The 27,850-nt window shown below is 39.3% G+C and overlaps 2 protein-coding genes and 1 non-coding gene across 5 annotated transcripts; 2 read left to right on the top strand and 1 right to left on the bottom strand.

Annotated features, from left to right (window-relative positions):
- The first annotated feature begins 237 nt into the window (after positions 1–237).
- GCLM (glutamate-cysteine ligase modifier subunit) lies at positions 238–13,056 on the top strand. 2 transcript variants are annotated; one of them, XM_075156328.1, is made up of 7 exons: positions 240–577; positions 3,567–3,632; positions 5,324–5,408; positions 6,173–6,229; positions 7,519–7,721; positions 8,967–9,081; positions 10,819–13,056. In XM_075156328.1, exons 1-7 carry the CDS (start codon positions 458–460, stop codon positions 10,986–10,988), a joined length of 816 nt encoding a protein of 271 aa, XP_075012429.1. In that variant the 5' UTR covers positions 240–457; the 3' UTR covers positions 10,989–13,056. The 2 variants fall into 2 exon arrangements, with proteins under 2 accessions (XP_075012430.1, XP_075012429.1); XM_075156329.1 differs by lacking the exon at positions 5,324–5,408 and having other exon boundaries at positions 238–577; positions 7,497–7,721.
- Positions 13,057–13,433: 377 nt separating this feature from the next.
- Positions 13,434–27,462, top strand: DNTTIP2 (deoxynucleotidyltransferase terminal interacting protein 2). Of its 2 annotated transcripts, XM_075156314.1 has the most exons (8): positions 13,786–13,902; positions 14,606–16,359; positions 17,862–17,997; positions 18,697–18,792; positions 19,173–19,337; positions 20,471–20,580; positions 26,524–26,622; positions 26,957–27,462. In XM_075156314.1, the coding sequence occupies exons 2-8, from the start codon at positions 14,606–14,608 to the stop codon at positions 26,961–26,963; spliced, it is 2,367 nt and encodes a 788-aa protein (XP_075012415.1). In that variant the 5' UTR covers positions 13,786–13,902; the 3' UTR covers positions 26,964–27,462. The 2 variants fall into 2 exon arrangements, with proteins under 2 accessions (XP_075012416.1, XP_075012415.1); XM_075156315.1 differs by lacking the exons at positions 13,786–13,902; positions 26,524–26,622; positions 26,957–27,462 and adding exons at positions 13,434–13,538; positions 22,087–22,238.
- On the bottom strand, positions 27,260–27,344 carry TRNAR-UCU (transfer RNA arginine (anticodon UCU)). Its single transcript is given in 2 exon segments — positions 27,260–27,295; positions 27,308–27,344. It is a non-coding gene; the product is annotated as a tRNA-Arg (tRNA).
- Positions 27,463–27,850: the final 388 nt, after the last annotated feature.

The following is a 27,850-nucleotide window of genomic DNA, read 5'->3' as shown; positions in this document are numbered from 1 at the left end:
TCAGCAGCCGCCAATGCTCTCCCGCGGCGCGGCGCGACCCTCCGCGAACCTTCCCGGAGTGCGGCGGCACCAGCCGGGCCGGGCCGGGCCGCACTCGGCCCGCTGCTCCCGCCAACCCCCGCTCTCGGAAGGCCCCGCCCCGCCCCGCCTCGCTCCGCCCCGCGTGCTGCGCCGTGGCCGGCCCCCAGGGGGCGCTGCCCGGTGAGCGCAAACGCCTGGTGAGGGGCGGCGCGCAGGCGCGCGGCGGGATCGTGAGGCGGCGCTGGCGGGGCGCGTGCTGCCCGGCTGCCGCGCTCCTTCCCGCGTTGGGCCCGCCCCGCCGCCCATTGTCCTCGTGCCATGTGACCGGCGACGGTTACAAAGCATCCCCCCGCCGCCGTTATTTGTGCTGAGTCACGGCGCGGCGCTGCCCGGTGTCGCGGAGAGCCCGGCGGCTGCCGCAGCGGCAGGCTTCCCCATGGGCACGGACGGCGCCCGCGCCCTGCTGGAGCGGGCGGCCACCCTCACCCTGCAGACTGGCAACCTCCTCAACTGGGGCTGCCTGCGCAAGAAATGCCCGGCCACCCCCGGCGAGGAGGTGAGCGGGGCGGGCCTCAGGGCGCCGCGGCGGGGGCTCGCCCTTAGGCGGGAGGCGGGCTGCGGCGGGCGCCTGCGCGGCGGGGGGCCGGGGTGGGCCGTGCCGCCGCCGAGCGGCCGGTGCGGCGGCTGGGGGAGCGCGGGGTTACCCCTCCCCACCGCCGCCGCCGGCTGCGGGGACGTCCGAGCGATCGAAGCATGACCCGGAGTCGGGTGTGTTTTTCTGGCGCTGGGCAGCACAGCCTGGTGTCCGTCATCGAGGGGAAAAGGGTCTAATCGCCCTAACGGCCGCCTCGGCGGTGCCCGCGGGAGGCAGCGGGCGGGGGCGCCGCCTGCTCTCCACGCGTGCCGCGCGTGCCCGTGGCCGTACCGCGCGTGCGCTCTCGAGGTACGAGATGCGAGAGGCGAAGAGGGCTGCTTTTTTTTTTCCCTTTAAACGTCTCCTTGGTGCGTTCTGTCCCGTCGGGAAGTCGGTCGGGCCGGCGGGGAGCGCCTGACGGCGGGCAGCGCACCCACGGCGGGGTGCGCGGGAAGACCAGCAGTGCGGCTGCGGCGGGGCGGCAGTGACAGCCAGAACCAGCCCCACTAGCGACAGCGCAGAGATGCTCCCCGCGCCCCCGGCAGCACTTTGCTGTGTTTGAGTCTCTTTCGGAAGAAACCAGAGCGTGCTGCTTCTCTCGGGGAAAGAAGAATTAAAACGCTTACAAGTTTAAGTACTGTCTGTAATGGTAAAGGAGATCCCTGAGACTTCTTTAGCACGAGAAAGATATGAATAGGTAGGAGCTTGCATTACAAATGACAAAAACTCTCTCTTCTAACCTGAAAGTAACGTAATTTCTTGGTGGGGACAGGTCTTAGGAAAATTAGTCATTGCTGTCTTCTTTAAAGAGTATAGCTGTCATTCTTTGTTAAAAAGTTGAAAGAACTTTTTAATCACCATTTTAAAACTATTACCTTTAGCAGTATGTGTCAACACTTAGAATAATCCTGATAAAATGTCTGGAGATCCTGTGGCTATGAACTTCAAAACCACTGTATTTGCTGTCTTGTCATGACCCAGTAATTTGAAAATAGTCATTTAATAATCAGAAGAACTATGGTTTTGGCTGGTTATTGCTATGTAATGGCACTGTTGATAATCTAGAAGTTGGTTGATTGCATATTAATCATACACAAATAGTAAGAAAGGTGACTGGGAGAATGATGTAACAAGAAGGAAGAATTCATCATACTTCTATTTAGTTATCATGTGGTAATAACTTTATTTTGCCTGCTTACTTATTACAACATTCTGTGATATGTGTGAAATAGGGCTAGATTCTGTAGCAAAGAGATAGCTGTATCGTAATGGGCTCCCTTGTGTGAGTTTTTTCTGGAGGATTGTTAAATAAAGAGTGACCAGTGTGCATAACTAATCAGTAAAGATATTTAAATTCATTTGTTTATACAGAAATCTGCATGTAAACATAAGGCTACCTGCTTTCCAGAATTGCAGGAATTCTAAAAGCAAATAATTGGCATTAATTATCAGAAATAAATTGGCTTTTAACTCTTCTATTTGTGTAGTTAGCGTGTATATAGTTCTCAGTGGCAGAATGTAAGCTAAAATTTTGCAAATTATGAACCCTAATATTAGGAGTTTGGGGACGTAACTGTATTTGGAAAAGCTGGTCAAAGCAGTCAAGCTGCGCTTTTCACATGTGTTGAGGGCAGGGGAATGGTGTGCTTTGGAGACAGGCTTGTGCATACTAATGACAGTAGAAGTACAAACTTTGAGACTTGCAAAGTAGCAATATATAGAGTATACATATTTAGCACTGCCTTGCTTTCCCTCAAAAAGGAAAAGATAACATTATAAGTTGCATCAAAATAGGCTAAAGATTTCCAGCATTGTGGATAGCTATTTAGTGGGGGGGGGAGTCGGATCTTGCCTTTTGACGGAGTTATTTTTTCATACCTTTTTAAATGGCTGCGAAAGAATCTATAGAATTTGTGTTCACAAAGTATTATTACTGTATTATCTCTTAAACTTTATGATATCCAGTTTTATGGGGGGAGGTTGGCTTCTAGTTCGTGCATGATATTTTGCGCTCTGAATTAACGTTGTTACAGGAAATTGCTATTTAATGGTACAAAAAGTAGATAACCACACAGGTATAAAATATATTACTAAAAGTGAAGTAAAGCAGCAGCTTATGAAAGTGCTCCTACCTGTGGCAGATTCCAATCTTAACAGTACATTTACTTAGCCTGCAGGGTAGCAACTCCCGAGATGTATCAGAGGGAAGCTAGAGCATTGGTACAGCTGAAGCACTGGTACAATATGCAGTTAATTAGCTGATTTAGACTTAATAGTTATGCCTTACTATGTTCCAGAAAATCCATAATCAGAATCCTAGTCAAGTTTGTTTTGCATCTGTGGATGCAGGAAAAATGCAAGTGTGGGGTAGGATCTGAAGATTCCCCCTTCAGTAATGAAGGACTTAAAAGCATTAGTGGTTTGGCACAGTGGAATAGGTAGGCAGTAAATGAAAAGGGCCAGATGTATCTTGGAAAGAGAAGTAATTAATATAATGAGTATTTAGTGATTGATTGTGAAGTCTCATTTCTAACAATGTCACAGCATGTATACTATTATCTGACTACACTGTAACTTAAGAATCGCTACGCAAAAAAACCCCAACACCCCACACCCTAGTTCTCGCTTGCTTAGCATTGTTCTTTCCTTTAAAGATGGCATTGGTCTGAGAAATAAATGAAGCACAGTACTTGTATTACTGCTAAAACTCTTTGTGAAAGAGGAGAGGAAAATATGTAAGTAAACTGGTTTGAACAAGTTTCAGACGGAAGCTATGAAGAAAGAATCTTCTGTGGTTAAGGGAATGGTGTAATTAGTTTACCTGCTCTGTCTGTCCTACATGCCTATGAATCATTGTATTTCTGTGCAACTATAACATACCTACACTGCAATATGAAAAAATATTTTGTAGGTGCGGGACTGCATTCAGAAAACGCTGACTGAATGGAGCTCAAAGATTGGACAAGATCTAAATCAGGTAGGAGAGGTGTTATGCATGTTATCCATGTTACATGTGAAAACAGAGAAATATATAGTTGGTTACACCTTTTAAAATATAAATGAATCTATTAAATTTCTGTAAAAGTATCCGCAGCTCCAGATATCTTAAAAGAGTATTTCTCAACCCCTCTTTATTTTTATTTTTAATATTTACTGAATTTGGAGAGGTTAAGAAATACCTCAGTAAAGAACCCTGTTGATGGCAAATAAGACAATTATTAGCAAAATAAAAGTCCTGGTGTGTAAGATTTCAAGATAATTGTTGGGGCAATCACAACAAAAAAAATACTCTGTGTACCTTAGAAGTTTGCTAGCATGCTTGTAAAAATTATCTAAACTATGGAGATGATAAACTGGATAGCTGAAGATCATCCCGTTTGGAGGGGAACTCTGAAGCATAGCCTTGGTTGTCTCAGAAATATTTCTGAAGATGCAGAAGTGGCAATTTTTCCCTTAAGAACTAAAGACTTCCACATAATTCTTAAAACCACAGTCATGGGCATCTGACATCAAGATGTTGGTGTATTTGTCTGCTCCTCTTTCACTATTGCTTCTGAAATTCAGCAAAGCAGTGATAGGTTCCCATTATTTATTCTGTGAAATATTAGCATGTTTAATTAAAAAAAAAAAAAAATCTAAAAAAACTTCCCTGACCGTTTCTTTGGGTTTTATTACAAGTTCTTGTGTAATGGTGGCATCAACTGCACATTGCTGCATTGTACACTGGAGTGTGAGGAGGCAGTTATTGCTGAATGATTTGTGGAAGATCTAATGATTTCTCAAGAAGAGAACATAAATAAACATTTGTCTCTGTATGATGTAATGATCCATTTAAAGTTAATTATTTAGTGTAAGCTAGGTCTTACTGTCAAAACATGTTAACTGCATAATTCCAAATTCTTTTATGAATTACATTGGTTTCCAGTAATTAAAAAAAAAGTTAACTTTTGTTTAAAATGCTGACTGTATGGAATAACTCGAAGACTCACTTGAGGATTTTTTGGGAGGACAGCAAAAATTACCAAAGAGTTCTTGGTTGCGGGCGGAGTGGTGTGTGTGTGTATAATACAAAATCTCATGTAGGTGAAGACTTTTAAAAAGTCACCTTGTGCCAGCTGACATGAGATGTCAGCCTAGTCTTAAATGAGGTCAGAGGGTGAAATCTCTGAAACTTTCCTAATTTTTAGTTTCAAAATTATCGTTTTAAATCTGTATTTTACAGCATTTTCACTGTACGCTTTTCATAGGCTTCACTGAAATTACAAAATACTTTTATGCAAAGATGTTCCCACCCAACACCCAAAACCCCTAATGTTTTTTTTTCAGCTGGTCATGAGGCTTTTTTTAAAGCAAGGCAGTTTGAATTGGCACGGTGATCTGTTCACATCAGAAAATCAGAACACTACTAAATCTTAATCCAGTAATTCTCATCAGTAATTTGTATTTTTTTTATATTAGAGGCATATAGCTTCATTTTCCTGACCTCCCCTCAGAGATCAAGAAGCATTGGGTTACTTACTTTCTGTCATTGCATTTTTATATTATTTTTGTTTCTAACTGCTGTAAGGTTTTTGTTTGGGGTTTTTTGTTTGTTTGTTTGGGTTTTTTTTTTTTAAATTACTGTCTCCTCTTGATGAGTTGTTCCTAAGTCTCATGTACTTACTACAGGAAATACTGGAGGTTCTGGAATGTACTGTAGCTCAAGCTATAGAAAAAATAAATCCTGAAGAAAGGGAGGAGTTGAAAGTATCAGGTAAGAATGTAGTCAAAAATCTGGCGGCATGAAAAGGTTTCATATGCAGTCATTAATGGGATGTTCATATATGTATAGTTTTTCCACCGTGTTTTGTAATTGCAAAGTCAAATGACATCAGTGCACACTGTTGGACTTTGAGTAATCTAGAAGTTGCTAAGAAAGACTTGAATTCATATTTCAGGTTTTAAAGCAGCTCGGCATTTTTCTAGTTTAACTTGCATCCCCTCAAGACATTTTAAATGTATTTTGTGAATCTTTGATTTTTCTGAAGCAAAATATTACAGATAATAGTGCAATGAAGAAATAGCCTTGGAAGCACATTTATTTGCATAATTTTTCCAGGTTGAATATGATGAACTTGAAGGAGGCAGTCCAAACTAACACTAGTACATTTTGAGTCTCAGTAAGTTGTGAAGAGGTCTGTTTGTACTATTACGTTTGGGGTTTTTATACAGGTTGTTACAGTTATTGCTTAGTATTGTGATGCTTAAGTCCTAGCTTTACAGCTTATTAGATCATCTAACTGGATGATTTCTTGTTCTGAGATTGCACAACAACTTTGAAATTTGAGAAGAGTGTCTTTATTGGGCAGTTACCTTTCAGAAGGTTGGTTTTTTTTCCGATTTTTGAAGTAATTGGTGTATATTCTAAGAACCCTTTACCCAAGAACTCTTAAGTAGTGTATATAGCAAAAGTAAATAGCTATGTATTTAATAATAGCTGGCTTGTTTAGTTATTGATTCCAGTTTCTTTGAAAATAGCAAAACTTTTCATCGTTGGATCAAACTCTTCATCGATCAGAGATGCAGTTGACCTGGGTAAGTGTGAAACTCAAACTTCTGGTAGGGTTTCTTTTTTACTTTAGTATTGAAAATTAAAATTAGAACCTTTTCCATCTAAGAGGCGTATTTAGTGACTGTCAGAAGTATATCCTGTTTTCCTATTAAGAGAGTCTTAGGTGATCGAGTCTATTTATACTAGTTCAGTCAGTAAAGTTATTAAATGTGGATCTCTAACCTTGGGTCCAGAAACTCAAATCTGATTCCTTGCTCCAAGCAGGAGCAAGTTTTTATTCTTTCACACAAAACTTGTTAAAAAGGGAATAGCATGTGATGTTTTAGTAACAGTGATACAATAGTTCTTACAGTTGTTATTAGTTGCCAGTTGTTTTTAACATGATGAACTTCGCTACTAACTGTGCAGTATTTCAGAGATTATTTAGAAAATAAACCAATGCTGCAAGCAGCCTATGAAATAGTTAAGTTTTATTGAAAATACAATACAATGGTTGTACTGATACATAAAGTTTTGTTAACCTAATTAGCACTAATTGTGAGCAGCACTGAACTTTACCACTTTGGAAGATTGTTGGGCATAAGGGGTTACCAAAGAACAAAGGGTCAGATATCATTCTTTTCTATTGATACCCCAGTTAATAGCGTCTTTATTGTAAGTTGTAGTACCATTTGTTAAAAATGCATTGATAGAATCCTCCTCCAGAAGAAAATAATTTATTTAGCTACGCAGTTTTATTCTTTTTGCCATGCAGAAGAGGCCTCATGACTTGCATCTTTCCTAAAGCTCAGTGATACTGCAAGACTTTCCACTTCTGTCTGGCAATATAAATCTCCATATTCGGTGTGCTTTTAGACTAACTCCTCACATGTATCAAATAGTTCTTCTAGTCCATGCCCTGTACTTGAGTTATAGTTCAGAGTGAAAGTTACAAATTTTAGAAGAAACTGGGAGTGAAGGAATCAAGAATTGTGTGTCACCACTGTCTTCAGAGAAGAATATAGCTTTAACATTGAAAAGCAGAAAAAAGCTTCACGCTTTGTTTGGTGGTAGGGTTTTTGTTGGTTTTGGTTGGTTTTTTTTTTCCTCCAAGACCTACAGTTGAAACTTGGCCTTCAGCTGTATGTTTGATTCTTTGCTAAAAACATTGTGTTACTATCCTTGACTGATGATACACTCGGAGTTTCAAATGATGAATGGGAAGCTAGCAGAATGAAGCAGGAGGTGTGTTTTTTTCTGAATTTGAAGAGTCATACTGCTTATGTTCATATCTCACAAAAGATTTTGCAGTGTCTCTGTTCTTTTTCCTCAGCATGTTCTGCCCTCGGAGTTGCTCAGTTAGACTCAGTCATTATTGCCCCAGCTCCCGTTGAAGATGGAACTAGCCTCTCTTTGGAGTATTTGCAACCTTATTGGCAAGAACTGGAAAATCTAGTTCAAAACAAAAAGATTGTTGCCATAGGTACCTCTGACCTAGATAAAACCCTGTTAGAGCAGCTGTATCTGTGGGCACAGGTGAGAACAAACTTCCTACTTGTAGCATTTCTAGGACAGAATAACTGTTGTTTTGTTGGCTGCCACATTGTTAAAAAGTTCTGTTATAAATGGGTTTATATACAAAATATTAATTAGCCTGTTATTTTCAGCATCTTATAGACGGTCACAATGTTGTTTGAGGTGGGGGAGGCTCAAAGTGTGATTGTCACTTGTTCAGTGTTCTGAGGTACAGACCAGCAAAGGCTGGAAGCCACAGGTCTGTTCAGTAGCAGGTTCTCTGAAGTACTGAAGATTTGAGTTTTGAATGCTTTTATATTTAGGAAGTAGTATAAACGGTACTCTTAAACCTTCAGATTTATTCCAGTGACTCTGAAAACATAACTTTTCACTTTAAGCTGTGTTATGAATGGAGGGATTTCCCCTTGGAAAAATGCTGTTTGAATGCTAAGCTTAAATGTAAAGAGGAAGACAGGCTATGAATGAAGTGGCACAATATTTTGTTGTCCAATGTGACTAATTGCCTTTTAACATTTGATTGATGGAGATCTGTACTAGTGTCCATGCTCATGTAAGCTCGTGGATTTATTGTTTCCTTATTAGTTCTTTGAATACACCTCTTATGACATTTCTTTTGTGGTATGTGAACATACTATATGTGTATAAGAAGTCCTGCTGAGAGTCCTAATTTATGCTCCTCATTTTGTGTACACTGAGAGGAGGATAATTGAGAAGATTAATGACTACCTGCATGGTGATCATGAATACAGTTTGTGATGAGCCGAGGAGGAGTCCGTTTGTGATGAGCAGTGGAAGAGAGTCCCTTTTAACTTAATTTAGGCACTTACCTGAAGGCATGGAAGGCGGCAAATTATATACCCTTAACAAAAATTTATTTGGATTTTTTATTTGAAGTCTTTTTCAAACTAATGTCCCTGTAATGTTTTCACTAGAGAGGGGAAAAAAACCTGCTGCTGTTTAGGGAGCACAGCAGACAGGAAGCCAGAATGGGCTTGTACTCATCTTGCTCTGGCAGCACCTGAAGTTAGATCCTATTCTTGTTTTGGGCTCTGTGCTGGAGGAAATAGCAGATGTAGGAGTTGCTTGTTCAGCATCATGCAGAATTAATTAGCCTTGTTCAGACCTCTAAACAATGGTCAAAGGTAGATTGTTCAAAGCAAAATTTTTGTTGTAATAAAGGTCATGGGGGAAACAACTACAATAAGTACTTTTTTTTTTCTTATAAAAGAATTCTGTTACTTTCAGGTGAAACCAAGTAGTAATCAGGTGAACCTAGCTTCCTGTTGTGTGATGCCACCTGATCTCACAGCATTTGCAAAACAGTTTGACATTCAGCTGTTAACCCACAATGACCCAAAAGGTAAGGCTTTGCCAGATAAGTTAACAGAAGACTTCTAAATGCTTTTATTCAATACAAAATTGGGAATAATCTTTCTCTGAACTTCAAAGTTTATTACATTTGAATCCTGAACAAAGGATTCTAAAAGTTTCTCCTCTATAAAATATTTCTGTTAAGTTCTTGCTTTTGCTTCAAGAAAGGGGGGAAAAAGGCAATCTTCCAGCCTTGGATAGTTTCTTGAAATCATTTTAATCAGAGAAAATAAAGTAAATAGAAAAACAAACTACTGAGAAATGTGTACTACCTATGCTCAAAAAATAGCTTATTTCCACAAAACATAGGATGAAATGATAGTTGTATTGCTGAAGGCTGGTAAACGACAAATGAAAGTCCACTTGCCCAGAACTTGTCTGTGAAATAGCTTGCATAGAAATGTTGGTGGTCAGTTGATTTTTGATAGTTTGGTAATGTTAGACATGTAAAATTATTACGCTTTAAGCAGGATTCTGTCAAAGTAGTGACTTCTTAAAACAACATTATTACAAAAAGAGTTGGTGTCAATTCTTTACTTATTTTGTGCCGTGATTCATTTACTAAATGATTGAAGGACTTGGAGGCTTTCCTTTAGACTCTAAAATTCTGAGTTACCAGCTCCCTAGAATATTCTGGGATATTAGTTTCTCTCAAACATGATCTAATCTTCTTCACTATAATGATGCCTTAAATATCTTGCTGGAATTGTAAGGGAGAAATCTTAAACAGTATTTAGTTCATTCCTTCCCTACATTCTTCCTTATGATCAACTATTCATGATAATCATATTTTTCCTTCCTTCTCCTTTCTTCCCATTCCCCCCTCCAAAGAAAAAAAGTATATGAAACGCTATTTATGAAGTACATGCTTTATAGTACCACTGTTACAACTAATTAATTTCATCAGTGCTTGAGCATATATCAGCACTGCTCTGACAGCATACAAGATGAATTGCCATTCAATAGGACAATTTCCATGTCCTGTGAAGTCCAAAGTGCAACTTGTGATTTAATAAATACTCTCTATCGAGAGTCATGAAATGAAGAAGAGGATTTGGATAGCAAACAAAGCAAGTAGTGATTCCCTCATGCATTATTTGCTAAGCTTAACTTTTCTGTCATGGTCAGCTAAAGAGTATTGAGACTATCTTTTGGGAATACTCCTCATCAAAGAGATTATTCCCTTGACTGACTTTCCAGAGAAAACTAGGAGGATTTGTACTTGCCTTCCTTTTCTGCTTTGTGGCATTGAAGCCCATTTTCCTTAATGCTTTCTGGGTTTATGGTTATTATGAGCCCAGTTATGGGAGATGCTATAAATGTTGAGCTTCCAGTGACTGCAGGGGTAACTGAGAATGCTCAGCACTTTGCTGATTTCAGCCTTATGTTTTATTCACTTCTGGTTTGTCTAGCTAGCTTCTCAAATTTAATTTTCATTTTTTCCTGCTAATGGCTCTGATCATCAACTCCATTTGATATTGTAGAGATCTCAGTTAGTTAGTTTTGTGGGAGATACTCAATGTTGCAAAAAAAAGTGTCCTGAGGACTTCTTCTGTAACACTCAGCTGCTTTTACTCTGCGTGCATTCTGCAAGAGTGGATCTGTAGAGTATCTGGCACTGCTTAAGATTTTTGACTGTAGGAAAAGGCTTCTCTTAGTAAGTGTTGCTTTTTGCAGCTGTTTACATGACATTATTTAAAGCATAAATATCCCTTTTTAACTTCAGAATTACTTTGTGAAGCAAGCTTCCAAGAAGTTCTTCAGGAAAGCATCCAGAACACGAAAGCACACGAGTGGATTCCTTTATGGCTTCTCCGGTATTCAGTCATTGTTAAAAGCAGAGGAATTATCAAGTCCAAAGGCTATATCATGCAAGCTAAAAGAAATGCCTCTTAAAACAGTTTCTTTTTTGTTTGGTTTTTTTTTTTTTAATGGCTTACTTGTTTTAATTTCTTGGGGATTAGGGGAACATCGCTTTTTTCATAGAAACACTTTTACAGCATTTGTAACAAAGACCAAAAGTTGTAATTATTCAGTGTGGTGTCAGCAGGAGTGTCTGCAGTGTTCTAACACTATTTTTCTTTCTTAACCTATTGTCCAGTTCATTTAAAATATGAAATATTTTGGGTTTGTTTCTTTTTAATTGAAATTATCTATAGAGAAACAGTTTAAAATATTTTTCTTTGTATGACCAGTTCACTGTAAAATTATCATTATATTTTAGCTGCCATTAGGTAGTATAGAGAAACTTATATATTTTTATTTTAAAAAGATGAATTTCTCTGAAATAATAGTTACTTGTCTGGTAGATACATAGATTTCAAGCATTCAAGGACTAGTTTTTGTAGAAAATTGTCATCTTTTATGAAAAATTACCTAAAAAAATTAAACTGGTATCTCATTACTTGGTATGTACATATAGGCAAGTCAGCTGTTTAATCTGTATGGATGGGAAAATTGGTTTATTTTTAATATAGTGTAAAAGACCTCTATGATTTAGAAAAAATGCATCTTCCAAATTACTTTCTGACTGTTACTTGAATTCCTTCTGGCTTCTTTGTGCCTCAATATGTTTTGTTTAGTGTTTGCACAAGTGTGATGGCATCTTTACCGTTTGAAATGGAAAATGTATTATTGTGTGAATGTTTAAAATAAGAATTGAAAACGAGGGATGAAAAAATCTGTTAATCAAAAATTGAATTGTGCCTGTCGTCTTCTCAGTTGTGGCTTGTTTTTTTGATACTTGTGAGCTACGTAATCAGAATCGGCCAAGTCAGAACAGATTGTAAATGTTGAAGCTGAAGGATTGTGTAAAATGGATGACTTCTTTTGGGGTTCCCTAGGAAACTGTTCCTTGAGTGCCATTCAGAAATGATGCAAGCAATGTTAGCTTGAAGTTAGGTATGTTTCTGTTTGGCAGTAGCTTAGCACACTGGCTTTTGAATCCTAGAGAGATTGCTGCAGCTAAGGCAAGGCTTCTGGTTTAATGTAGTCTTTATAACGAAAAGGCCTTTTCATTTCCTTGGCCTTTAAATCAGAATAGATAGCAAAAGCTCAAATTATAGTTCGGCAGGAGCTTGGCACTGAGTGTCTAAAATACTCATTTTCCTTTTGATTTCAGGCAGGAGAGGGCTTCATACTAGTAGTACTCATTAACTTAGTTGTACATATTTTGAGCTTTGGACTGTAAGGGAAAGAATTTTCACCAACATCTTTCAAATTCTGTCATGTAGGCAGCTAATGGAATTTGAATACTTGTAGGCAGTGTCTAGAGTGTCACCTTCCTATAATCCATTCCACTAAGTTAAAAGATGAATCTTTTTCAAGATAACTTTTGAGTCCTCAAATATCTTATCTGTAGGTGGCAAATACTGGGCAATTTTCCTGGACTTCTTCAGCTCTTTTGATAAATGGGGGCGGGGGGGGGGGAGACTGGAACTAGTAATGCGTCAATAAAAGTTTGAATTTTTTTTTCTCTTAATGTAGTCTTTTTTTAGTGTTGGGTCAGTATGTATCAGTTTCAAAATCATGCGAGTTTCATTTTAAACTTCCCTACCAGCTTTGAGTTGTGTGCTGCTGATGATTAACCACTATCTGTAAATTCTGTCTCTGTGTTTGGCTGTTGACATTCTGTATTGTGTTACTCGCATGTGTGCTCAGTTTTATAAATTGAAATGCTACAAAACAAGAATTGTGCTAAAACAATGTATAGGCTGGTCTAATGGGATAATTATTTATTTCCTTTCTGTAAACTGTTAACAATTTTCTTGCTGTAGAAAAGTACCCTTTAAGACATAACTGTAAGACATGATAATCTTATTTTTCTAGAGTCAACGATAGCATAACGTTTTATCAGGTTATCTCATTAATAATTTCTTTTGCATCAATGTGGGAGAGGTGGGGTTTCCTTCCGTGAGAAACTCGAAAGTTTGAATTAAAATTTGAAATTCTTGAAGGCTTTTAATCTGTGCTTTGTATGAATTCTCATCATCTCAATAACAGTATTTCATACTGTCATAAATAGTATTTTAGCCTTTGTCATAAAACGGGATTTCATCTAATGGCGTATATAATCCTCTCCCATAACCGGGAATACACGCTCCCGGCAGCACGGTGTGCTAGTCTGCGGCTGCCGCAGTGCTTTTCAGTAGGAGGTCCACACGCTGCACCGTTCTGCTCATCTTCCGTCAGTGTCTGGAGCGCTCCTGCTCTCTGTTCTACCTCTTTTTACAACCCGCGGTTCACGGACGGGGCTCTCCCCGGCCGCGGCTCTCCCCGGCCGCGCTCCCGCCCCCTGCCCCGGCGAGCGCCGCCGGAAAGGCGGGCGGAAGGGGCGGGGACGGCGCGGCTGACAAGATGGTGGCCACCAGGCGGGGGGCAGCGCGGCGCAGGGAGCCGGGGGCACGGGCCGGGGGAGGCAGCGGCAGCCCCGGCGGGCCGGCGGAGGTGAGGGGGGCCGGGAGCGGGGGTCGCGGGCGGCCGGACGCCACCCGCCGTGCGGGGCGGTGGCGGCGCTGCGGCAGCCATCTTCCGGTACGCACGCGGCCTCGCCACGAGGGCCCCGGTGTCCGCAGCGGGCGGGCGGTGGAGCCCGCCGGCTCCGTGCGGCTCGGTGGTGGCGGCTGGGTAGTCCAGGCTGGCGGCAGCGAGCGGCGGCCGGGCAGGGGCAGCAGTGTGCCCGCCTGCCTGCCGCGGCGCCCCGCCGCAGCCGGCCTGCAGGGCGCTTCCAGGCTGGCCGTGCCACCGCCTTTCCCTGTCGGGGCTTGCAGCCGTCGTAGGTTGTTAAGCCATTTAACGTTGCGAGTTAAAGGTTAGAGTATTTTTTTTTTCCCTTTGCACTGCAGTTATTTTAGCATTTGTCTGTGGGTTTTCTACTAGACGTGCAAACGCTTGCGTAAATACAGATCGTTTAGGTAGCATGGTTTATGTTGATCCAGCATTGTTCCGTGTCTTGGGAAGATTGTGCTGTTGCAGAGTGTTTTTTGTTTCCAAAATTTTGAATTGCCTTCGAGGTAACTTAAAAATATCGTTAAAGAAGCAGATAATACCTAGTGTTGCAGTTGCTGTGAGGCCAGTCTGTTCCTAAAACTGCTAAAATTGGTTATGGAAGCCATTTTGGGGCACATTCTGCCAGTTGCTAGGCTTCAGTATTTTATAGTTGAACAAATGTTTGAATGTTTCTGAACATCGCTTCTGGATTTGCTTCCCATGACAGCCTGCCAGAACTTTTTAGAATTAGAAGATACTTGTTTATATACCTTAATGTGTTTGTTTATATTTCTTAATGGATACGTGTGTTTCTTCTCCTGCCTTGACCAAAAGACAGTAGACAAATAGATAAGCAAGGGATGGTTTGTTAACACTTCTTCCCTAGGAAGGGCTACACAGAGACACATAATATGTTGTCAGCTTGAGTAGATTTGTTTAAAGAGATCGTTAGTGATTTCTATAGCTTCATTTTTATAAGGTTATTTTATCTGTCAGTAGCACACTTTTTTTTACTCCTTTTTTAGATGGCATCTGCTGAAATTAGTATTCCTGTGTCTATGAGGATGACTAGAAGAAGAACTAAATCAATTCGTAAGCCAGAGGCAAATCAGGAATCTCAGTTTGAAGAGGTGGAACATGCAGAAACAAAGTCAGATGTCAGTGATAGCTTAGAGATGCAAATTACTAGAAATGAGAATGCGATTGTTCATTCAGCACAATCTGTTGCTGAACCACAAGCTGATGGGGATGTGTCAGAAACAGAATCAAACTGCTCTGCTGTGTCTGTTCTTCAGACACCTTTGTTTGTAAGAGTAACAAGAAGACGACAAATTGTAGTTCCTTATCAACCGGATTCTCCTGACAAAAAAAGACATGACAAGACAGCTCTTCTGAATAAGTTAAGCAGGATTCTGGATGAAGATGATATCTCTGAAGCTGAGTCTTGTTCCTCTGCTGTTTCTGGTGTCCAGATGCCTAATGTTACCAGAACTACAAGAAGCAGGCAAAGCAAAAAGAAATTGCAGCCAGATACAGTTCATGAAGCCCAGAGTGAAGATACTTCTGATGCGGAGTCATGCTGCTTAAGTTCTCATATGGAACCGTCCATCACTACCAAACGAATTACTAGGAGCATGCAAATGAAATCACAAGCAGAAAATACTAAGCAGACTGAGAAGGGAATCAGAATTGTTTCAGAAGGTGAGAATTTAATTGAGGACACTATTAAATCTGAGCCAGTAATAATTTCTGATTCTAGACCTGCTGCAGAACTTGTCTCTGACACAGAAGTTGCTTCCTATGTCACTAAGGATAATAGAGGACCCAATTCACCTAAAAGCAAATGTTCTTCCAAATCTGCCAATACATTCTGGAGTGAAGACGTGAAAGAAGAGGTTTTGAATGATGTGAAACCCAGCAGTCTTACAAAAATGACTGAATGTCACACTGAATCGCCTGGAAAAAAAGCAATAAAGAATACACAGTCTGTTGGGGTAGATGATTCAGAGGAAGCATGTGGCCAAATACAAGAACAACACAGTAAAATACTTGTGAGGGAGGGGAAATTAGAGCGTATGGATTTTTCTTTGACTGATTGCATGAGTCCCAAACAATTTTTAGAATCCCAAGGGCAAATAACACCAAATGAAAGTAAAAAAATTCCAGAATGCAAAAGAGCAGATGCTGAGGCAGATGCACAGCAGTCTTTCACTCACGCCGGTAAATTAAGAAAGGGTGAGCAAGCTAGTGCGGTGAGCAGCCCACAGAAGGACATAGCTGTTGCACAAAGAACTTACAGCGTTGGTAGATGCAGGATGCTTGAAATCGGTGTGGACAGTGGTGAAGACCAAACAGGAGAATATGCTGAATCTGTATCCCAGAGCAGTGAAAGATCAAGCAGTGGAAACAATTCTGTTGCATTGTTTCTGAGCAAAGATGAAAGTGATGAATCTGAAAATAGTGACGTGGCGGACATAGATACAGTTGAAGAGAATCTGTATTATAAAGAGGAAGGTGAGAGGACTCCTTCCCTCAACAAATCTTTAAAAAACAGTTCACTGCATGCTGAAGGGCTTTTTGTAATTGATACTGAGCCTGGCATGAGTTCTAGCCAAAAGTATTATCTAGATCAGGTAAACCAAGATAGTGATGCTGAAAGTAAGCATGAAGGAAGTGAAAAAGATGAAGAATCCTCAGATCTGGAAGAGACTGAAGAGGAATTGATAGATGAAGATGAGAAAGATGAAGATGATGATTTGTTGAAAAATAAGATTGACGTGTAAGTACCGTTTTGGGAATAACTAAAGAATCTGCATTTCATTCAAGCATATGCATAGGGTGTGTACATTAAGTGCTAAATGATGTGGAATAAATGAGGGAGTAGTCTCATCACATAAGTCATATTGATGTGGAAAGTGGGGTTGCACAGATTATAAAACACAAATATGGCCCATAAATTCAGGGTTTGAGTTTTTTTTCAGTTTTGTATATAGCAGAACAGAAATGTGAAATATTTAGGCATCTGGAGGCCTTGTATGTGTTCGGCTTAAAAAAACAAAATGTGAAACTGCGTTAAACTGGTCAGGCTGACTTAGTTGCTTGTTCAGGTCACAGTTTTCTTAATTGTTGATTTTTTTATTTTGGATATAAATAACAAAAAGTCCAGTAAATTCCTTACACATTGCCTAATTAGATCATGTTTTTTAATCCTAAACAGTCACATATACTTTTATGTTTTCAGTTCTTGTTGTGCTGTGAGACGGTGACACTTCAAGTGAAATCAGCCCAGCATAGAATCATAGAATAATTTAGGTTGGATGAGACTTCTTGAGCTCTTGTAGACCAACTCCTGCTAAAATCCCTTTATATGCTTCATATGTTTAAAGCATAAACTCTTTAAGATAAGTCTTAATCTTCTAAAAACCTTCAGGTAGGCCAGAAGTCTTACAAAAACTTAGCCAAGCATTCAATGTAAAGGCATTATAGAAGATTAGTCACAGTTTAATAGAAAGTTGTAATGGGCTTGTATTAATAAGCATTCAAGCCACAATAAATATCTGTTGTACATCTTCAGATATTACCATATTTCTCCATAATACTTCATAGCTTTTAAGCATTCTTGTCATCAAAAACCTCCTTTTGAGTCAGCCATCGTACATTGTTTGTGGATACATTCCTTTGGCTGCCTGCATGAAATAATGAAAAAAATGTGAAACATACTAGCTTTGAAATGTTTAATAACGTTATTCCTAGTACTGTTAGACAGACAAGGACTTAAACATTCCTACGATGAATTCTAGCTTCTTCATGCTTTTCACTAAGAGTTGACAATATTTTTGCCACCCGTATGTTTGTGCTTTTGTGGATTTTTTTTCTCTTTAGCTAGCAAGCTTCTCAATGTATAGAAGAAGGATGCTGGTCATGAGTTCTTTTGGCAAGGTTAAGCAAATTAAGAATTCAATTTTATAGAAGATAGTAATATCTAAGATAAGAATACAGCATTAGAGTTACTATGAAAGATTTGTGAAGTGATTCCACAGGTGGTGTTCTTTAATGAACTCTCACTTCATATAATGGCATGATTTTTTTTCCCCCTCATCTTCTGTCACCTCTAAATTATGTATTTCTTCTGGATACCCAGACTTAAAATCATTGCAGAACTGAACCTAAGTGGGAAGAATAAGAAAAATACTTTTTCTGTTTATCTTTCTCAGAGGACAGTAGAAGGTTTAGCTGCATGCTTGTTAACGATATTCTAATCATTAACTATTTCTCTTTTAGTTTACATCTTTCCAGCAGCATAGACCCTGGTTTGAATATCAAGAAGCTTGGAGGTTTATATATTAGTTTTGATGCAAAAAAACAGAAGCCTAGATCAACTGTAATTAAACAACTGAAGGAGAAAAAGAAGGACCAGGTAACGTGTTTACAATTATGCAGTTACCTGTGACTACAGTAACACAAAGATGTTAATTTAATAAGGTTGGTTTACTTGTTTTTAAAGAAGTGTCCTGTTTTACGGTTTGCTGAGAACTTCCATTCTTTTTAGCCAAAGTGTGGATTTACATTTGATTTTAATGGTAAGGATTTAAACATATGTGACGCTTCAGAAACTGAAAAGCGGTGCAAATACCAGCATTAGCTTGTAAAATAAAGCGAAGTTGATTATGCCTGCAGTTTTGCCTAATGATACACGAGCTGAAGGTCTGTTAACAAGATATTTAGTCCATAGCAAGAATGAATTTCAGTAAATAAAGGTCTGTACTCTCCCTAATACGGAATTAGCAGCTTTATTTCAAAAGCACCCTTTGAGATAAACGGAATGTGTTAATTTCGTTGAGACTGTTTTCTTAGGCTTATCCATGATAGCCCTCTTTATTCTAGAGCATTTGCTATCTCACTTCTTCCAGAGCTAGCCAACTGCTTTCTGTTGTTGGCCAGGGTTCTGTTTTGAAGATCCCTACTACTTTTGTTGTGGATCGAAGAAGCTCAAGTATTGTATTACAATGCTTGCTTAGATTCTGCATGATTCTTTTAGTAGGTTCTGTAACTATGGTAAAGCAGTAAAATTTGTATCAGTGAGATGACTATCTAACATTAAAAAAAATTCCTACAGTTCTTGCAGAAGAGTATAATAACTCCAGATTTTGAAAAAAAGGAATGTGTCCCACCCTTCAGGGAATCACTTCACCAGCTGAAGAAACAGCGCAGGGTAAGTGAAGAACTGATAATGCCTCAAATAACAAAACAAGCTTTGGTAGAAAGCCCCATGCTGGGCCTGTGTGCATATACAGGCCTCACTGGAAGTGGAGTGGTGAACTGCAGTTTAATGTCTTCCTTGAGCCATCCTGTGAAAAGCCATATTTTTAGTCATCAGGACAGTGAAGTGCAAGATAGTGTGCTCAGATGGTACAAATCTGTCATTAATACAGTGCTGATGACTTTCTTATTACAAGGTTCATAAAATACGCTTTTTAAAGGTACAGAGTTATGTTCTAAATGCTTTATCCCTCTTTTGGAGGGGAGAGTTCCCTGCTCTATCCTGTCCTAGTTGCTGAATGCAAATGTATTATTCTTGGTATTGCATCCTAGGCAGAGCGAGAGAAAACAACAGGTGACGGTTGGTTTGGTATGAAAGCCCCAGAAATCACAAGTGAACTGAAAAATGATCTTAAAGTTTTGAAGATGAGAGCTTCATTGGACCCTAAGCATTTTTATAAGAAGAATGACAGAGATGGTCTACCCAAGTATTTCCAGGTAAGGAAGCAGCAGAAGGTGGCATTGTACTGCTGAAGTTTTGAACAGCTATTCTTATTCCCTGCCTATTTTATAGCTAGCCTCTATGTTGATTTAATTTCATAGCTTAATTATTAAAGTATTTTTGATTACTTGGCTGCAATTTACAACTGCTTAACCCTATATTACATATGTGTATATGCTGGGGTTTTTTAATTTCAGCTGATCTCAGTACTGAACAAACATCTGACTTAATCCGTATTCTGAACCCTCAGTGGACTAGATTTTCACTGCTTTTTTAAAGTATTAGCCTTTTTTAACAAGTGTGTAGAAAATAATTAGCATTTATTTTCTTACTAGCTAATAGTTTGAATGGAGACAGCTAGCTTTGTGATCAGCCAGAATTTCTGCTGCTGTAGCTCTCAGCTTTGAAGTGGTTTGCATAAAGAAAATAATTACTGCAGGAACTATAGAAATAGGCTTCCATCTACTTATGCCTTTTTGAATAGTTAGCATGCTTGAGGAAATTGTTTTCATTTCTCAAAATATTACCGCTTCACTCTAAAGGGGGGGTCTTGCTGTATTTTTTTAAGTTTCTGGGCATAGAAAAACTTAGACGGAAGTGTTCCACATAATGAGATCTGTGCAGGTCTGTTTTCACTACATGAAACATATACTCCATGTATCTCCACTACTAACCTGAATCATCAGAACTGGCTAACATGCCAGTTGGAAAAAATGTGATGCATTCCAGGATGAAGCCCTTGTATTAGAGCTGGATTAACTGCTGTGTAGCCATCTAGAAAACCACCACAATGACAGAGACAGGAAAGAGTTAAGAAAGGAAAGAGTTAAGATGGTCATAAGGGTTTGCTTTCCCTTCTTAGGAGAATATTTAAAAGTTAAGAACTGGATTTCTTTTATGAATACAAGCGTTGATGCAGCAGTCCAGCGTTGAAAACTGTGCAGTCTTAAAGCTCAGGCACTCTGCTGTGCACTAAATAATGAGACAAAAAGTGACTCTGCATACAAAACATTGCTTAATTTTGATATTTTGCACTTTCTTAAGTTACCATTCTGATTTAAAAAAAAAAAAAGGCAAAATAATTAACATCTTGCTGTACAGTAAGAATGTTTTCATTTCTGTTTTCTAGGTTGGAACCGTGATTGATTCTCCTATAGACTTTTACCATAGTCGAATCCCTAAGAAACAAAGGAAGAGAACAATTGTTGAAGAGCTGCTTGCGGATTCTGAGTTTAGAAGGTATTTAAAAACGGTTTTGTAATACTAATATCCTATGTAAGAGAGGAGTATTTTTAACTATATAACTTTTTTGTTGTTTTTATTCCGCTTATATGGGGTTTTTTATACTTCAGAGAAAACTTTTTCATCTGTTTTAGCATTTCAGCAGCATTGCCATTGAGAAGATTTAAGGTACAGAGGATAATTAGACTGAGACAGCATTTTTTTTTATCGTCATAAAAGGGTTTTATCCAACTTGGGTCATGGCTATTGGCAGCCACTCCTAAAATAACATCAGTGTTAAAGAGGTACCATATCAGCCCTATTCTGGTTCACTTCTAAAATAAGTGTCTGCACAGGCTTACACCAAAAACCAAGGGCTCTGAATGAGTGATTTATGCCTATGCATGCACTTTTTTTGTTGTTTAAAGATTGAATAATTTTTCTTGTTATAATTGATAGAAAAGTGCTTTCATAATTCTAAGAAAGTTGATATGGTTTCATTTTATAAGCATGCCATCAGTCTGCCACCTGTCATAGGAATCAAAATTGTTCTAGAAGTCTGTCTTGAAGATTATGACTGGATTAATTAATCTCTGCCTATACTACAATTTCTGGAGTAGATCCCTTAGTTGATCCATTTTGATATTGGTCATTACATGATCTTAATCTGCACTTTTTTCGCATAATGACATGTTTTCTTGGAAGTAGTACATGATTTGGAATTATAAGGTTAATGTTGTCAGGCTTGTAAATTAATTATTTATGTTGGGAAGGCAAGTTAGTATAGCTATTTCTTAACTAGTTTTCTGGCTTGACCTGATTTATAAGGTATTTATTAGAAGCTATTTTTAAAAATTAACGTCTTTGAAATTTGATGAGTTAATTTACGTTGTGGCTAATTAAGGGCTTTAACCAGATACTTTAGCATTAGTACAGATATTTGTCAGGTTTCAGTGTCGCAATTAAAAGCCTCAGTACTTCTCAGTATGTAGTGATCCGTTGTGGTGATTGGTACAGGTACGTAAGAATCTGTATTAGAGGAGCTAGCAACTTGTATTCAGTAGTATATCCCGTTCATTGTTTAGTGTTAATCTCATCTCAGTTTTCAATCTTGAGCAGAGTAAGGTTGATTATCTTGAGTTGGCTGAGAAGGCAGTATAAAAATGGGTATCACTTGTCCATAGCATTGTCGAAATTGATGAGTATTCCCACTATGAGCAGTAGCAGTGTTTTAGCAAACTGTCCAAAATGTGATTGCATATGTAATGAAGAACCCCCTGGTTATGCCAAAATTAATGATTCTTCAATCAAATTTACTCCCAAAACAAATTTACCTGCATTTATCATTAATCCAAGTGTTGATTTCCCTTTACCTAGACTTAAGTGTATAAAATTAAAGAAATCTGACTCGGAAAACGTGAGAGAACTCAGTTTGGCAAATTATGTATGTAGAGTACTTTCCATGTTATCTTTTCCTGAACTTTGGTTTACCATGCTTAAAAGTAAATTATCTATTTTGTTCAGATACAATAAAAAGAAGTATCAGGAGATCATGAGTGAAAAAGCAGCTTTTGCAGCAGGGAAGAGGAATCGGAAGAAGAAGAAATTTCACAATTAAGATTTGAAGAAAAATAACAAGCTGGAACAACTTATTTGTTATAAAACTTTTTACAGAATGCTTTGGTTGTGGTGTTTGGTTTTTTTTAAGATTGCAGGTCATGCAAGTTGAGGTTTAGGGATTTTCTTGCAGTGAGAATTTGGTAGGGAGCTTTATCAAATTATCAGGTATCTAAATTTAAATTAATTTAGATTTTAAAATTAAATTAATTTTTATTTTAAATTAATGTTTATGTAAAAAGATAATGATATGAAAGCATATTGTTAAATCTGAGCACAAAATCCAACTTCACGGATTGTGGTCTTTTCAGGCTTCAGTCTTAACATCAGTGACTTAGTAAATTCAGTTTAAAGTTATGTGTGTAATTCACCTGAGTGCCCGTTACATGCCAGAATAAATTTTTCCATGTCTTCTCAGAGATGCTGCTGGCCAATTCTGTAATAGAAGGTATTGAGAAATAGTTTGGTTGTGAAGGGTTTATTTCAACACTGACCATAATAGGATTGAGAATGTCGTGGAATTCAGCATATACACATATACTTTTTTTATATATATATATATGTTGTAATATAAATAATATATATAATTTATAAATAAATATAAAGAAATAATAAAGAAGATATAAATTACATCTTGTTTAATAGATAAAATAATGTAAGTATGTGTTCTTTTATATATAAAATTTTAACATTCAGTCATATGTTGCTTTTATTAATTTTTACCATTTGATAATTTTCTCATGATCTTTCTGAAAGTAACTTGACAGTGGCATCCGTTATCTAGGGTGTAGTATGCAGATTGTGGTCTGGTAGCTGACTTGGAATAGTTCTTCAGGTAAATGAATAGAGTGAGTTTGGAAGGCCTCTGCTACCATTATAGAACCAGAGATGGCATTAGTTCAGTTCCCCTTTAATGACGGTTCATAACCTTTTGTGATTGTCAGAACTGTTGCGGTGTTTGGTTGATTTTTAATGACCTGGTTATTATATTGCTGTTACAATTAGCGTTACTCATTTACTGCCCTTAGGTAGCAGAAAAGATGGATAATAGAAGAAATAAACCTGTCACTATGTTGTCTTAGGTGGATTGGGTGAGAAAGATTTAGAAGTGATTATCAGGTCGAGTGGTGTTGATTGTTATCATACAAACACAGAATTTTAAAGGTTGCAGATCTTAAACAAGAATATGCTCTTGACCAGTGTTTAACCATGGAATTTTCTGCTACTGAGAATGAGAAGTAGTTGGTTTTTTAAGGATTAGCTATTTGTGCTGGAAATAGCTAAAATGAAATGAGCATCATGGTATATATTGATCACCAACTGAAGCCTGAAAGAAATTTGCCCCTGATCCTTTGCAGTTTTTTATATTCTTCTGAAGTTGACCATAATGTTTTGCTACCAGAGACAAATGGGAATGTAAATTCCTTAAAAAGTCTTGACTGCCTGGAGATGAATGGTATGCAAAGTAAAGGGAATTCATTGGGAAGCATCAAACACATAAAAGTAGAACCACGTGTCCCCAAGTCTCAGCTAACATGCAGATGCTATTCTAATACAATTACATGTATCCTAATATCTCGATTCTCTGTAAATGATAAAAAAGCTAATAAAAACAGCTATGGTGTCTTGTTCTCTGGCTGAGACATGGAAGCACAAAAAAATTAATACTGAATGCTGAGGAAAGAAAACAAGGCACCACAGTAGTTGTCATTCTGTTGCATCCTGGGATGTTCAAGTGCCGCTTCGGAAAAGCAATGTACAACTGTGAAAGACCTTAAAAGAGAAATGCAAGCTTTGGTGTTACACAGCAAGCAACAACTCAATGTCTGTTGCTCAGGCTGCTCAATAGCTAGTTACAGAAGCTACTTTATGTACAACATAGCTAGTGAGGGATTTTTTTAATGTTCTATGTCCCTTCCCTTCCTTTGATCTTTCTAATGTCTTCTGTTTTGCCACACACTGTGCCCAGCAAGTGTCCGTGTTCTGTGTGAACAAGAGGTGAGATGTACTGGACAGTGTTCACTGAGCTGCAGGGTAGTACTTGCGGGTTGTGTTTGCCAGCTTGCCAGTCAGCTATTGCCTGAGCTTGTGCTTCAGCCTCTTTTAGTTAAGGCAATAGTTAGTGTACCTTTTCTTAACCACCAGTTTTCATAAAAGCATAGGCAGGTTGTGTTTGGACTCTACCGTTCAATTAAATTTGATAGAAATTGACGTAAAGTTTAAGTTGCTGGGGAGAGAGTAAAAAAGAAATGCACCATGTGATTGCATAAGCTTATGAGATTATCACATTTCTCTGAAAATACTCAAATACGTAAAAAAACACTAGCATAATTTGAGAAACTTTGCTTATAAATGCAAATAATATTTTCTTTTAATAGCTGTCAGAAATATTTGAGTTAATTTGTAATTTTGCCTTTATTGACATAAACCATTATTAACAAGAAATTTTCCTGAGATTAAAGGGCAGTAGGTACCCTGTTGGCTTTTTTTTTATATATGCCCCTCTTGCTGGTTTGGATGTCACTGGAATGTTTTGTGCGGACAGTAATAATTCCTTTCTCCTGTTTCTTTATGCTCCCCTTGGTTTTGCCAGTACTCCTTCTTCTCGTCCTTGGGCCAGAGAGTATCCAATGGTTGTACAGCCCAGTGCGTTCAAGTCCATCTCCTAGATGTTGCAATCAAAGGCAATAATGAAAAGGGATTCGGCTGACAGTGGCTCAGGTGTTGCTGGTGCAGTGCCACTAGTAGGCGGGGTTAGTTTAGCAACAGAAGTAAAATACTTCTTTCTTTGCTGTGTCATACTCTCGTTTGCGGTTCATTCCTTTTTTCTTCTTTGGGGGTCTTTAATCTCTCTGCAACCAACTTAGTCTCCTTAAAACTGAAGGTATCTTCTTCTCATTGCTATTTTCCATGTGATAAAACTATTTCTGATCTCTTAATTTTTAAAAAGTCCTGTCTTTATCACAGGAGCCTACCTAGGTAAGTGTTGCCAAGACTTGGAATCCTGCCATAACGCAGGTTGGAAGGGACTGTGAGAGCTTGTCCTGCCCAGCCTCCTGCTTAAAGCAGGGTTAGACCAGGTTGCTCAGGGCTTTATACAATCAGGTCTTGAAAACCTGCAAGAATGGAGACTGTACATCTCCCAGAGCTCCACTGCTTGACTCTCCTCACAGCAAAAAAAGTTCTTGTTCATATCCAGACAGATAAAAGGATTATTATTGATTATTAGACTGCCTCGTTGCTTCCACATTGCTTTCTGTTTTTAATTACTCCATAAATTTGTAGCAAGCAGCATCTGTTCAATTTATATTGCTTGCTATAATTCTTGAATTTTTTTCTCCTGATTCTCTTAATGCATTTTGAAATACTATGACTACGTTGTCTGTGCAACATTTTCCTCAAAAGCCTCTTCATACAAATATTTTGTGGAATTGTGTCCCTATACTTTTCCACTCGGGTTCACATTAGGATCTGTTACGCAGCTGGTATCGCAGGAGAGCTGTCACCATGCTTAGCTCTAGGAAATGCCCTGCTCCTTGAACCTGCAGTATTCTCTTTTTTTTTGGACCGTAGCCCTTGATTAACTTCTGCATTTTTAGAGTATTGATTATGTAAATATTGCTTCCAACATGCAAAGCTGTATATGTAAAAGCCTCTGCCTTCAAATTTTTTTCACTTGGAACTAAGCAAATTTTATAAAGCTATCTTTAAATACAAAAAGTAGAAAGGGAAATAGTATTTGAACTGAAATGCATCGCTGGAAGTGATTGAACAAGGAGGAACATTTTGTATTCTGTCATTTGATTTAGTTGCTTTTATGTGGTTAATGTAGAGAGGTTTTGTTTTTGCTATTTATCTGATAAAGTGATGTTTCTGTAAAGGGCTATATATATTTTATAGCTAGATGGCATTCTTGAGTGGGTTACTGTGCTGCAAAACAGTGATAGTTAATGTTCCTGATGGTGTGTTTCATTTCGATTATGTGGATTTTCCTTTATTGCTTTTAAATAAACAATATTACAGTTTGAAAAAGAGGCCGTAGTCACACATGCAGGATTAAAAATAATTTATCAAAAAACCACAAATTGAATAATATCATGAATCAGATGAATTTATAATTTATTCAATCCTGAGCAAAATCAAGGAGGTTTGTTTAGTGCTGCTACTGTTTTGTGTTTTACCACCCTTTTTTTTTTTTGATTGCTGTTATTAAAATGGCTCTTCATCTTCTATTTATAGGTATGTGTAAGTTAGGAAGAAAAGATGGTATTAACTCAAGTATTAAATGCTTCAGTTTTGTCGACTGCATTTTGTGGGCTTGTTTTGTTGCTTGAAAATCACCAGAAATGTATTGTGGACCATCACTGAAGTGCCTCCAGGAGCGGCACGGTCTCATTTGCAAGTAAAATTACTTTCCGAAGACTGCCCTAGGAGCCTCACAGCGTAAGTAGGCTGGTGTGTAGATACTGACAAAGTCGTGGCGTTGTTGCTGTTGCAGGGCTTTGCTTGGTGGCCTTGCTTTTGTGTGTATTCTTGAAAAGCCTGTGTGCGTGCGGAGCGGGGCGCCGGCTGTCCGACGGCCGCCCCCCTGCCCGCCGCTGCCGGCCCCTGCCCGCGCGCGGACGGCGCTCCCTGCCCGCGCGCCCCGGCGCTCCCTTGCCGCGCGCGGACGGCGGTCGTTGCCTGAGGGGAGACGACGGGACGGGGAGGAGGAGAGCTTGGAGGCCAACGGCCACTCGCCGCGGCGTCCATCCTCGGCCCTCCACCTTTCCCGCAGGCGGTGAAGCATCTTAACGTTGCTGGGGCCTAGCGGAGGTTCGAGCGGAGACGGCCAGTTTGCTGCCACGCTCGATGGAGGCTGCTGCCGTTGTCTCCGCCTGCTCCCAGCCTTCCCCCCTCTCCGTCAGTCACGCCGGGAGGCGGGCCCAGAGAGCCTCGCTGACAGAAGCCGGCCGCCGGGAAGCGCCAGGTCGGTCGACCCGATTGCTCCGGCGGAGAGGTAAGGGACGGGAGAGCGGCCTAGGAAGATTTCAGCCACAAGGGGAGGGCGGGCAAAAAAAAAAAAAAAAAATGGCCAACGCGACTCCGCCGGGACTCGAACCCGGAACCTTTGAATCCCTTCACCCTCTAGAAGTCCAATGCGCTATCCATTGCGCCACGGAGCCACCTGTTGGATTCTTTGCACACCGCCCATAGGCCCTGCGCCCGACGCTCCCCGGCCGGCGCTTAGTGCTCGCGGCGCGTCCGGAGGCGCCCGGGCCGTGGCAGGGCTGTAAGTGGTCTTGGGATGAACTCTATTTCACGCGTTAGCGGTGAATACTTTCTCTTTTTTCTTTTTTTTTTTTTTCCTTCTTTTTTTTTTCTTTTTTTTCTTTTTTTTTCTTTTTTTTCTTTTTTTTTCTTTTTTTTCTTTTTTTTTCTTTTTTTTTCTTTTTTTCTTTTTTTTCTTTTTTTTTCTTTTTTTTTCTTTTTTTTTCTTTTTTTTTTCTTTTTTTTTCTTTTTTTTTCTTTTTTTTTCTTTTTTTTTCTTTTTTTTTCTTTTTTTTTTTTCTTTTTTTTTTTCTTTTTTTTTTTAACCAGTATGAGTAGGCTTAGTCTTATAAGCCGCCGTATAAACGAATCTCGAGGCAGCCTCTATGTGCTGCTTGAGCGCTGCCCATGGCCAGGTCCC

The sequence above is a fragment of the Calonectris borealis genome, chromosome 8 (assembly GCF_964195595.1).
Source record: "Calonectris borealis chromosome 8, bCalBor7.hap1.2, whole genome shotgun sequence".
Taxonomy (NCBI): Eukaryota; Metazoa; Chordata; class Aves; order Procellariiformes; family Procellariidae; genus Calonectris; species Calonectris borealis.
Note: the sequence above shows the minus strand (reverse complement) of the source record. Positions and strands in the feature narration are given on the sequence as shown.

Excerpts from the sequence above, each read along its gene's own strand:
- GCLM (XM_075156328.1), top strand. The coding sequence starts at position 458 with ATGGGCACGGACGGCGCCCGCGCCCTGCTGGAGCGGGCGGCCACCCTC. Across the intron at positions 578-3,566 it reads CGGCCACCCCCGGCGAGGAG|GTGCGGGACTGCATTCAGAA; the intron begins GTGAGCGGGGCG and ends AATATTTTGTAG. Across the intron at positions 7,722-8,966 it reads AGCTGTATCTGTGGGCACAG|GTGAAACCAAGTAGTAATCA; the intron begins GTGAGAACAAAC and ends TGTTACTTTCAG.
- DNTTIP2 (XM_075156315.1), top strand. The coding sequence starts at position 13,449 with ATGGTGGCCACCAGGCGGGGGGCAGCGCGGCGCAGGGAGCCGGGGGCA. Across the intron at positions 13,539-14,605 it reads GCCCCGGCGGGCCGGCGGAG|ATGGCATCTGCTGAAATTAG; the intron begins GTGAGGGGGGCC and ends CTCCTTTTTTAG. Across the intron at positions 16,360-17,861 it reads TTGAAAAATAAGATTGACGT|TTTACATCTTTCCAGCAGCA; the intron begins GTAAGTACCGTT and ends TTTCTCTTTTAG.